The sequence below is a fragment of the Barbus barbus genome (genome assembly GCF_936440315.1).
Source record: "Barbus barbus genome assembly, chromosome: 3".
NCBI lineage: Eukaryota > Metazoa > Chordata > Actinopteri > Cypriniformes > Cyprinidae > Barbus > Barbus barbus.
The window spans coordinates 29,702,767-29,715,131 of NC_136731.1; the positions used below are offsets into that span (position 1 = coordinate 29,702,767).

Below are 12,365 nucleotides of genomic sequence, written 5' to 3' on the forward strand. Positions count from 1 at the left end.
TAAAAGAAAGAGGATTGTTAAAAAAGATTAGCATTGCTAAATGCTAAAACATCTTTGGTTGCTCTAACAGATCTTTTAACACTCAGTAAACTGACTTTTATTCATTAGATGAACTAAAGTTTTTAAGTTGTCGGTTGCTAGTTGAGTTAACTTAAAAAGTTGAATGTGATAGGTTGCCTTATTTTTGTGAGTTAGGTCAACTTTTTTTTTTTACAGTGTACGATACCGCATTGTGTGGCTTTTGGTTGTCATTTTCATTCAAAGGGCAACAAGAGAAGCAATGTAAGACTACTTTCCTAGTGATAATAGGAGGAGAAAAGCATGGGAAGATGCCTGTGGATGAATAAAACTTCATAAAAACCCGCTTCTTTTTTCTCTCCACTTTAGCCATGATCCCTTTGAGTCTTTTAGTAGACCACAGCTACTGAAAGAGCTTACAAACGACTGAGACAAGAAACGCTAGATGCCATCTGTTGAGAAGCACCCGGCTGCAGCCTGCAGATTGAGGCGGGGCTGCACCTGGGGCGGGGCTGCACGTGTCGCCCCGCCCACAATGCTTCTCATTGGTTAGTGGCAAAGTAATGACGTAGATCGAGGCGGGGCTGCACCTGGGGTGGGACTGCACATCTCGTCCCACCTACAACTGTTCTCATTGGTTAGTGGTGTCAAGTCATTATGTCGATTCTAGCGTTTTTTCATTTACGTTCTTCTTGGCTGCATGGTGAGTACAGGCGAGCTACGTCTCTTGTCTAATTTGTTTAATTACAATTTTTAATTCTGAAGTGCCGTTTAGTGTGTTGTTAAAAGGAAATGTAAAGTAGTTTCAAAATAAAATCGCATAACTTTACACCATGTCACGCAAGGTGTAAAGGTCTGCTTTTAAATAACCAGGTCTGCGTTTCCCAAAAGCATGGCATAATGCTGCCTTCATGTTCTATCGGAAATTTAATAATTATCACTATTGAAGTTGTAATTACGAGCTCATCCCATTAAAGTTTTGGAATGGGAGGGCGTTCATGTGCAATGTTTACGAGAGCACTTGAAGGCAGCATTAGAAAGTTAGTGTGTGGTTTTAGTGGGATTATGAATTTGATATAGTGTTCCCAAAATAAGCCCCTTAAAAATAAATACAGTGGCAAAACTGAACCAGCAGAAGTAATATAGGAGAAGTTCATATTAACAATGGCTATACAAATTTATTGTTTTTCTGTGAATAAAATGATTAAATGTTAATTATTTAGATATTATTATAATAATATCTAAATAATATCTAATACTGATTCTCTGTATTTCCTTCTGTTTGCAGATCCTTGTCATTGTCGTCCCCACCCCTCCACCTCTCCTCTTTTTTTATTGTTCCTCAATTTATAACCCAAAGGCTCTTTTAAGAGCCATTACCCCTTGCAGAAATGCACAAAACTGTGTTAAGCAAGGGGGAATGTGAGCAGTATTTAAAAAGCTGCACTAGTGAGTGCCCATTCTGCAGTTACTCCAGTATGCCAGAACTGATGTATCATCACATCAAAAATCACTTTCAGTGGGCAGTTCAACATCATGGTGAGTTTAACTGTCTTTTGCTTATCTCACTTTAGTTAAAGTATAATATGGTGCTGAACCAGCCAGCAATGCACTGTGCATGCTTCGGATTTAATTGCTTGTGAATTTGTAGAAGAATATTTAATTTTAAGGTTCAGGTAAACTTCATTTTCTGCATTCCGCGCATTGACCATGGGTCTTTGTTGCTGAAATCACAAAAAAATGTGCTTGCACATGGATGGTGCTGATGAAAATTCTGTCTTGCGACTGTCCACTGTCCAGAGCAAAATGCAAACAAGTGAAGGTTAAATTTAGGCAATTTTCAACAAACTTATTTTCTTTTGTTTGCCCTTTCAGATTTCACCATTTTAAAATGTCGGGCAAAGTCCCACTTTCACTGCTGCTATTGTTCAGCGACTGGAATAACTCGGGCAAATTTGCTGAAACACATTGCCACCCATGCTTCACCACCAACCCAGCCTCGGTCTTCCTCGGCCCAGCAGACGCCGCCTCAGTCCTCCTCGGTCCAGCAGACGCCGCCTCAGTCCTCCTCGGTCCAGCAGATGCAGCCTCAGTCCTCCTCGGTCCAGCAGACGCCGCCTCAGTCTTCCCCGGTCCAGCAGATGCAGCCTCAGTCCTCCTCGGTCCAGCAGATGCAGCCTCAGTCCTCCTCGGTCCAGCAGACGCCGCCTCAGTCTTCCCCGGTCCAGCAGATGCAGCCTCAGTCCTCCTCGGTCCAGCAGATGCAGCCTCAGTCCTCCTCGGTCCAGCAGACGCCACCTCAGTCTTCCTCGGTCCAGCAGATGCAGCCTCAGTCCTCCTCGGTCCAGCAGATGCAGCCTCAGTCCTCCTCGGTCCAGCAGACGCCGCCTCAGTCTTCCTCGGTCCAGCAGACGCAGCCCCAGTCTTCCTCGGTCCATAAGGCCTCATGAGTATAAGGTTGACTTTAAGTAATCTTGCTTCTTGCTTTTTCTAAAGCACTGGCATGGCTAACATAATCTTAGATGTTGCATATGAAAGAGTTCTGTTTTGTGTGTGTTTTTGGATACAGGTGCTGTGAACTGGGGAAAATGGAGTGAAACATCAAAGGCTGAATTGCGGGTGCCTTTTGAAAATAAAGAGTGTAACACATGTAAAACCTTGTTCAAATCCTGCTCAGGTTTTTACGGTAATGGAAGCGTGGTTACCTGAGAGGATTCTATGACAGCATAGAGGACCCAGACTGCTGTTTCATGTGCCAGTAAAGTGTATAAAGAAGGAAGGTTTAATGATTAAAGGAGATTAAGTAATAAAGGAAGAAAGTGTGTAAAGGATGTTCATGTTTAACCAGACATTTATATGTACAAAAAGATGTGTTATATACAGATGTACAAATTTCACCTTTCTTTATCAGAATTAAACCGTTTCATACCTAAATAAATAACTGTCTTGGCATGTTATTCATATACAAACAATGCTGATATTTTTACCATAAGATTTTCATTATCAAGTAAATCCATAAATTATTAATTTGGTAACAATATGGTTCATTAGTTAACATGAACTAATAATGAACTGCACTTATACAGTTAACTAACATGAACAAACAAACAACTGTATTTTCAATAACTAATGTAAACAAAGATTAGTAAATACAATAACAATTGTATTGCTCATGGTTATAGTGCATGTTAGTTAATACATTAATGTTTAATGAATCTTATTGTAAAGTGTTACCATTCATTTTAATAACATCTTAATGCATGACACTTGCTGAGAATATTTAACTTTTATTTAAATGTTAATAATACATGTAACAATAAAGCATATACTGAAATTAAAATAAAAAACGACCATAAATAACTTGTAAGTGGTAAATGACCAATACACATGAATAGAAATAACTTAAACTTAAGTTGTAAATAAACTATATTCGTTGACATTGCGACTGCAATGTGACAAGTCAAAAGCAGTAATTGGATTCTTGCTTGGAAATGTACATAAAATGAAATGTTTTCCAAAGATTAACAAATTTGCAATGTATTGTTTAATACTATATACATTTACCAGGTATAAGTAATTAACGGGTTCACAGGTTTGTTTTATATAATTATGTATTGCTACCAATTGTTTCCAACCGCATTTCCTGTTTACCGCGGCGTCGACGTCATTACTTTGCCACTAACCAATGAGAAGCATTGTGGGCGGGGCGACACGTGCAGCCCCGCCCCAGGTGCAGCCCCGCCTCAATCTGCAGGCTGCAGCCGGGTGTACTTGGATTATAAAGGGAACTGCTCGCACTACATCACACTGAGCTTCACTGGGTCTTGTCCATAGATGGAGATTGGAGAGCCATCTAGAGGACAAAGCTGAAAATATGGAATGCAGCCAGTTGCAAAAGTCCCCGATAAGGCAGGGCTGTCCAAACATAACATTTTGAACAAAATGATAAATGCAACACTTTTGTTTTTGCCCCCATTTTTCATGAGCTGAACTCAAAGATCTAAGACTTTTTCTATGTACACAAAAGGCCTATTGCTCGCAAATATTGTTCACAAATCTGTCTAAATCTGTGTTAGTGAGCACTTCTCCTTTGCCGAGATAATCTTTCCACTTCTCGGCAAAGGAGAAGTGCTCACTAACACAGATTTAGATCTGTTTCTAAATCTCTTGCTCTGCTGTTTTACGTCTATAATTAAACCATTGCACGTGCAATGGAAATGCACAACATCTAATTGACTTCAAATCTTGACACCCAGTATTACAAAATTTTGCTTATGTAAAATAAAAATAAAACAAATAATAAATAATAATGAATAAAAATAAAAATATAATGCTGGTAATAAATACAAAAATAATGGTGATTTAAAAAAAAAAAAACTGTGTGCAATGGATCCTATTTACAAAAAAGTAATATTTTTTTAAATAAATAAATAAATGGATAATGTAAAATGAAATAAACTGCACAACAATTGTTTACAAATTCTGATTTCCTATTATTACAGAATTGTGCTTACTTAAAATATAAAGAATTAATATTAATAAATATACTTTAAAAGGTTATATTAAATAATGTGAAAATAACAAAAAAGGAACAAAAATTAAAACAATGTAATAATATGTAAAATAACACTGTGCATGCAATGAAAATGCAACACAATTGATTTCAAATCCTGACACCTGATATCACAAAGTTTTGCTTATTTTTAATCTCAAAATGATAAATGTTCCAAAAAATAATTCAAATAAAATGCAAAAAATAATAGCATTATTGGAAAAACAAAGAAAAAAAAAAACTCAAATATTTCTTTAAAATGTTGTGTCAAAAGGATTGCACTTGACTTGACAGACCACCTCTCTCACCCACCACACCAAATTTAATTGAATTTGCTGCTGCCTACTAAATCAAGGCTAGTATGATTTGCATATGGCTGCATGCACCCCTCCCTTGCATGTCTGAGAGCCTGGCATCGAGCCAGCAGACAGAAAGGAACCAAGAACATCTGACATGAAGCACAAGGAGAGCGATACAGACAGGGGCAGCAAGGTAGAGGCAAAAAGAAAACAGGAAAATGAAGTGATGCAGAAAGGACGAGAAAAACAAATTTGAAACAAATCACACAGATGCCTGCAGAGGTAATCAAGGGGCAAGGTGGGGCCTGACGGCAGGTGGCCACGACCATGCCAGTGCTGAGCACTGATATAAAACAAAATGGCAGGTAATGCATCTAATTAAAGTGGAGTCCTACAAAAAGCTCTTTTGAAATAAGCAGTTTTAATTAACACGGTTTTATAGCCGCTAACATATGCAGATCAGAGAGGAGTCGTCAGAATTGGAGCTGTCGACTTTCTTCTAATTACTACGAAGGAGACCTCAAGGATGGCTCGAGCATATGCTGATTATTGTGGGGAAAAAATAAAAGATGAGAGTTGAACAAAGGTTAGGCCAGCATATAATTGTAGCTACTCAACATAATGACTATTAACTGCACCCCTTCTATAGGCTACATTCTGTACATTTGGAATTTACATTAATAATCACACTATGTTACTAAATTAACTAAATTAATTTAATTACAGCAACATGCAAAAGCGGTGCTGCCACACACAAAGGGAGGAGCAGGAGGGAGGGAGAGCAAACAGACACAGTGGATAACAGATACCTCACCATCTCATTCCCTGGGAAACAGGAGATAAGGAATCTGGAAAAGAGAGTTTTGTGAGCTGAGAGGCAGAGGTGTAGACATAAGGTTCAAGCAAAACAGGGCACCATCTGTTTCTCTAAAGGTGAGAAAACAGGGCGCCATTTTAAGAGTGATAAGAACATATCTCCATTTTGAGACGATAGCGAGGGAGATACAGTAAATACAGACATGCAACATCACAATGAAGTGAAGTGTGGCAAGTATGGTGACCCATACTCGGAATTTGTGCTCTGCATTTAACCCATCCAAGTGCACACACACCGCAATGAACACAGCCAATGAAGCTGTGGGCAGCCAATGCTGCGGCGCCTGGGGAGCAGTTGGGGGTTCGGTGCCTTGCACAAAGGTCTCACCTCAGTCGTGGTATTGAGGGTGGAGAGAGCGCTGGTTATTCACTCCCCCCACCGACAATTCCTGCTGGACCTGAGACTCAAACCCGTGATCTTCAGGTTACAAGTTCGTTTCTTGGACACTTACCCACTTAAAGTGAGTAACCAATTTCTATCTGGATAATTTAGATCGGTCATGGGACCCGTGTCTTTCCTGGTTGCTCAAAAAGTTGCCCTGTGCATCATCAGCCTCAGTGTACAAAATATTTTCTAGAAAAGCCTGGGTGGCTAGGATCAAATCCATGCATCTAAATGATTATAACAAAATGGCCAAAGCATGCACATTACATCATATTTCAGGACAATCAAGAACTTTGTAACTGTGATAGTAACAGGTGATTTGGGTGGGATTGTTCTCTACTGTAAGAATCCTCATTTAGGTGAGCTATTAAAAGAATAGTTGACCCAGATATGAAAAGATGCTGAAAATGTACTCATATTTTGTTAAAGACTTCCAATACGTGTGAAGTCAAAAGAGTGTCAGATTTAAGCTCATCTCTATGCTAAAAAGAGCAGAATAGCCTAGAGAAAATTAAAGAATGTTACACCAAAATAGATATTGTAGAGTCCACGTGATTGGCTCAATGAAGGTATCCAATGGCGGATGAAGGTTCCTTGTGTGTTCGGTCTTTTTGATGCGCAAAGTTATTAAATTTAGGTTAAATTCAAATCTGATTCCATTTTATGATGACCTCGAATTTAGGTTTAAATGCCAATTGGTTGTATTATTATTCTCACATTTGATTATTCTATTTCACTCTTTAATCGTATTGAATCTCAATCTAATTCCTATAACACTTGAGTCTCATACTGGCCGGTATACGGATCTCATATTCACAAACTTGTCAGTCTTGGTCATTAGACAGAGGCGACTGACTAATATTCTAGACGGCTCGTACAATTCTTTGCTCATTCCAGAATACTTTGAGCCCCCATAGATCCGTACACACTTAAAGTAAGAACATCTAACCAGAGGTCATGACCATTAGCCAACTATAGAACCAAGTTGACCAACTTAACTTCCTCTAATGTAACTTTATATAATCATGCTGTGATTTCTCATGTACACTTAGTTACAATAATATTACAATATTTGTAATAAGTCATGGCCTAATGGTTAGAGAGTCAGACTCGTAATCCAAAGGTTGCGGGTTCGAGTCTCAGGCTGGCAGGGATTGTAGGTGGGGGGAGTGAATGTCCAGCGCTCTCTCCGCCCTCAATACCACGACTGAGGTGCCCTTGAGCAAGGCACCGAACCCCCAATTGCTCCCCGGGCGCCGCAGCATAAATGGCTGCCCACTGCTCCGGGTGTGTGTTCACGGTGTGTGTGTGTTCACTGCTGTGTGTGTGCACGCTGGATGGGTTAAATGCAGAGCACGAATTCAGAGTATGGGTCACCATACTTGGCAGTATGTCACTTCACTTATAACCAGAGGTTAAGGTTGATCCAAATTTAGGTTGGTCAACAAAACACTGTTGCTCTAAACGGAAAAACTCAATAGCCTCTACGGTCTAAGTATACATAATTAATGCCAATGTGTTAAGCGGAGCTCTAAAACATCATTTTAGTCTGTTACTAACCTGAGCGCAGAGACTAAGCTGAGTGTTTTAGACTTAACAGAGTCAATAACCTCAGAATAAGTCAGAATAAAATCAGATGTAATCAGGTAATGTATTAGGCTATCCAATTACATAGCCAATTCAAAGATATTAAATCAATACAAGACATCATATTCTCAAAGATGAATCAAAGAGTAAGATTCATACTTGACTTTTAGAAAAATACATAGTATGAAGTATGTTGACACACTTCATACTATTGACTCACTCTGGCTGCAGAATCACCCTGATCTTCTTGCAAGATTCCTTAAGTATTCAGCCCAAGACAAAACATCCCCCAAAATGGAGACAGGAACTAACAGTTTGAATTTGTATTGATCAAGTCTTATTAACACCTTTTGGGACAGATGGTAATTTGCATGGAATGACACCCTCTACAGCACTGGTCTCAAACTCAATTCCTGGAGGGCCACAGCTCTGCACAGCTTAGCTCCAACCCTAATCAAACACACCTGATCCAGATAATCAAGCTCTTCAGGATCACTAGAAACTTCCAAGAAAGTGTGATTTGGAGCTGGTTGGAGCTAAACTGTGCAGAGCTGCGGCCCTCCAGGAACTGAGTTTGAGACCAATGCTCTACAGAAATCAAAATATCTTAACTCTTAAGATATGCATTATCTTTTAGTCTACTTTTGTAAGATTGAGACCATTGTACCACTCGCCCTCCACTATTCAAATGATACCAAACATGACTGTAAATATTACTTGCATTCATGTATTGACCATTCTGAGTGAACCAAGTGGAGGGAGGATGGGTAAGGGGAAGGAAGGGGATGAAAAGGAACTGATGTTTATGTGAGAGAGGCGTTTTCCCACATTTTCTCTCAGTGGGATGTGGAAACAGATGTCTGTATGTTAATGCACTGTGTTTATTGTTCGTCTCAGAAGATAAAAGTGTCTGAGGTTGTGTAAATCTTTCAATCTTTAAAAAAAAAAAATTATGTATGAAGCGGCTGTTTAAATAGCATCATCATGGTATAAAGAGCATTGCAATATATATGATCAGTACTCGTACAGATACAAATAAAATTAGCTGAAAGCCAAATTAGTATCTCTGATATACTTACTGTAATACACAATATCCTTGTTAATAGAATTAGAAAATAAGCAATTTGCACATACTTCTAGAAGAGCAAATGTCAAATGATTGTCAAAATTAAATGCCTTTAATAAAAGCAGTTCATTTAACCTGAATGACTATTTAATTTAGCACCTAGATGGAAAAAGTTGCACAAAAACGGTCATGAATCATGGAGTGGAAAACAGGACTCATTATTAAATGTTTCCCATTACCACAAAATGTGTGCATTTACAAAGTCTAGACACATTTAGGAGTCAATTAATCATTTCTAAAAAAAAAAAAAGTCAAAATAATTATCTACCATTTAAATCTTTATTTCTTTAAAATAACAGGATCTCAAAGTTATTTGTGTTACTCTGAATACCAATACAAAAATTTAATCACTATGAATATACAGCACAGGACAAAACAAAGATATTTTCCCAATGACGAGAATTTATAAAGGGGCTTGCAGACAAGAACAAAGCCTGAGGAATTTCACCGTTCTTAAAAGTGGCTCCTCATCAGATGTGGCAGGCAGTTTCAAGGCACTTTAAGTTCCCTCTCCTGTAGGCCCTTTCCTCAAGACTAAGACAAAACAAGACACTTAAACTGACAAAAGATGGTGCAGATTTCCACAAATTTGGCATGACTGGAAGAGAATGAGGCAGTCTGGAAGTTTAAACGGCACTGAATACTGCCTGATAAAAACCGTGTACCGGGTTTATACACAAAATTAAATGATTCATTAAAAGCCTGTTGAACCCACCGCGATTCTGTTTCCAGTTCAGGTCACATTCTGCAATAAATAAGATCGTTTGAATAAGTACATAACGATCCCATTTAATTGACATAAATACTACTCAGTTTGCATAATCTTTCCAACACAAATCCCAAAGCTGTAATTTCAATCATTACTGTTTTTATATGGTACCAGGGATCCAATGAGTCAGTTTTCCTGTAATTATTTGCACAGATGTGATAAAACAAATAGCAGGAACAATGGCACAACAGGTTCTCCACAATGCCGTAGGCAACCAGTATTCATTTTGGAGGGAAAGGCATCAGATAACCTGTAGTTTTATAATGGTGCTGCCACATCAGCTCTGGTTCAGAAGATGACTCATCCTTGTCTCGCTCAAAATTAAGCATAAATATTAAGAGAGTTTTCCAGAAATCACATAAAAAGGAGCTTTCTGAGCAATCTCCTGTAAAATTCAAAAGGAAGAGTGATGCATGTGAACAGCTTTTTGCACAGCTTGACCAATCAGAACCTGCCTCATAATCAACTTCTGCACACAGACCTGGAGCATCAGCAGAGCAAGTCAAACACATGCAGCATATGGAGAAGCTCTTTAGCAGTTGTATTTCTGACCTCTTTGGCCCTCCAGTGCCCATGCAGTGGGCGTGAGGGTTTAAGGGCACTGTGCTGGAGTTTCTGAGAGGTAAAGTCATTATGTGCTTCTCTAGATGGACCTCTTCACCTCAGTCCATGGCTGATGGAAGGGGGTGGGACAGAGTGCGAGGTGAATGGAGGGTTGGGGATTGGAGAGGAGTGAGGAATGGGGGTGGAGGGGTCGTTTGGATGGGGAGCTAGATTTCGTGGCAGGCCGGGTGGTGCTCGCCGAGGCCGTTGGCTTGGGTGTTGTTCTCGTTGAGCCGACGGACGCGGTACATCTCGTAGTGGATGCTGCTGGTGATGTCTTTAATGTTCTGCATGTGGGTTCTGCAGGACATGAGCCAATCACATGTTAGAATGCCAAAAACAAGCTCAGCATGACGGGTAATGAATAATGCAGATGTCACTAACACATTCACTTAGAATTAAAGTGACAGTTCGCCCAAAAATGACAATCATCATTTACTGAGCCTTAAAAAGGTCCACACCCATTTTTAAACTACTTTTGTCTGTGGAACAAAAAAGAAGATATTTAAAAAAAAAAATCTTTTTTTTTTTGCATACAATGACTCCAAAATGTTTGAACAAGATTTTGACTTTGACTTTCATTGTATGGATAAAACAAGGGAGACAAGAAAATAGCAAATGATGACAGAATTACATTTTTGGATAAACCATCCAGAATTTAGTGACATGTACACTTGTGAAAAAGAAGTACACTTTAGCATACTTTTAAAAGGATTAGTTACATAAATAATATACATTCAAACAATATACAGTAATGTTTTCTGACAATAAAATCCATGTTAATTTCAATTAAATGAAAATGTATTATAGTTTCAATTTATAGTAAATGCGTTTAGCTGAACTTTAGAATGCCCTTTTGACCATCTTAACTAGGACTTAATTTAGACAAAATAACCTTTATAGTATATGCAAATTCATAATTATTTATAATGTCTTTGAAATATGGTTAAAGTGTACTGTTGAATATCCTGATAAGGATTTATGGTAAATTAAAATATAATTGAATGTAATTTCTATTGAAACCCGTATGTCACATATTTAAATATATTTGTAATAACACATTTATAATGAAGTTGCAATTTAGTACATCAAAAATATACTAAATTTAAATGTCAAATAACACACTTCAGTTAATATTATTAATCAAGTACATGTGCTTTTAGTATGTTAATCAACATGAAGCACGATTATTAAAACATTTAATATCTACTTTTAATAAAACAAATTTGACACATTGCAAAGCACACTTTTTGAAGTGCACTTAAAGGTGGGGTATGTAATTTTTCAAAAACGCTTTAGAAAACTGAGTCGGGGGCCAAGTACCAAAACAAACTTGTAGCCAATCAGCAGTAAGGGGCGTGTCTGCTCACAATGTGGAGGAGAGAGCATTCATTGAACAGCCGAGCCGAGCAACAGAAAGATATAGATGGCGAATAAAAAACAAAGTAGGACCCGTGTAAATATCAGATCAGCTTTCCAGTGCTGGAGAGAACTCAAGGAGTGGAAGGCCTGCGATTGGACGCCGAGGTTGCTTTGGTTCTTCTCGATAGGTTAGTAACCGTGTCTACACCGGAAGCGCCACTGCACAACAGCTAAAGTCTGCCTACACTGGACAGATCAGCAAAGTGACCATTGAAAATCATTTGAAATATGTGTCAGTATGTCATAAATAGAATGCTGCAGCAGTTTTCTGTCGGGGATTTGTTGCGCTGCGCAGCATCCAGTGTAGACAGCATCACTGATGACTAATGACTTCTATAGTATTTTGTCGCGCTACTCCCGTCCGGTGTAGACAGGGTGTAACATTGGTTTTGCTTCACAGAACTAATCGTTGCCTGGCTACGTATGTGTGGGGCGGAGCAATCAAAATAGGGGTGAGACCCTTTTGGGGTAGGGGCGTGCTTGTTTGGGTGATTTCAAATATCAATATTGGCTTCCAGAAATCACTTACCCCATCTTTAAATGTATTAAGAAACTGTCATGAACTTGTACTCTTAATTAAACCTAAATGAAGTACAAAAAAAATAAAAAATAAAATAATAATAATAAAAATAATAATAATAATAATAATAATATTATATATATATATATATATATATATATATATATATATATATATATATATATATATATATATATACACATACACA

General features: G+C 38.3%; 2 protein-coding genes across 7 annotated transcripts in view; one reads left to right on the forward strand and one right to left on the reverse strand.

Annotated features, from left to right (window-relative positions):
* The first annotated feature begins 1,417 nt into the window (after positions 1 to 1,417).
* Positions 1,418 to 2,613, forward strand: LOC306860181 (uncharacterized protein). Its single transcript, XM_079401748.1, has 2 exons — positions 1,418 to 1,557; positions 1,894 to 2,613. Exons 1-2 carry the CDS (start codon positions 1,497 to 1,499, stop codon positions 2,466 to 2,468), a joined length of 636 nt encoding a protein of 211 aa, XP_079257874.1. The 5' UTR covers positions 1,418 to 1,496; the 3' UTR covers positions 2,469 to 2,613.
* A 6,446-nt stretch (positions 2,614 to 9,059) lies between these two features.
* Positions 9,060 to 12,365, reverse strand: part of LOC306856851 (septin-9-like) — a 79,002-nt gene continuing 75,696 nt past the window's right edge. For 5 of the 6 annotated variants that reach the window (XM_079396355.1, XM_079396352.1, XM_079396356.1 and 2 more), the window contains one exon: positions 9,066 to 10,515. In XM_079396355.1, the coding sequence (XP_079252481.1) occupies positions 10,383 to 10,515 (133 nt within the window). In that variant the 3' untranslated portion in view covers positions 9,066 to 10,382. Of the gene's footprint in view, positions 10,516 to 12,365 lie in introns of all 6 variants that reach the window. The other variant, XM_079396357.1, reaches the window with a different exon arrangement.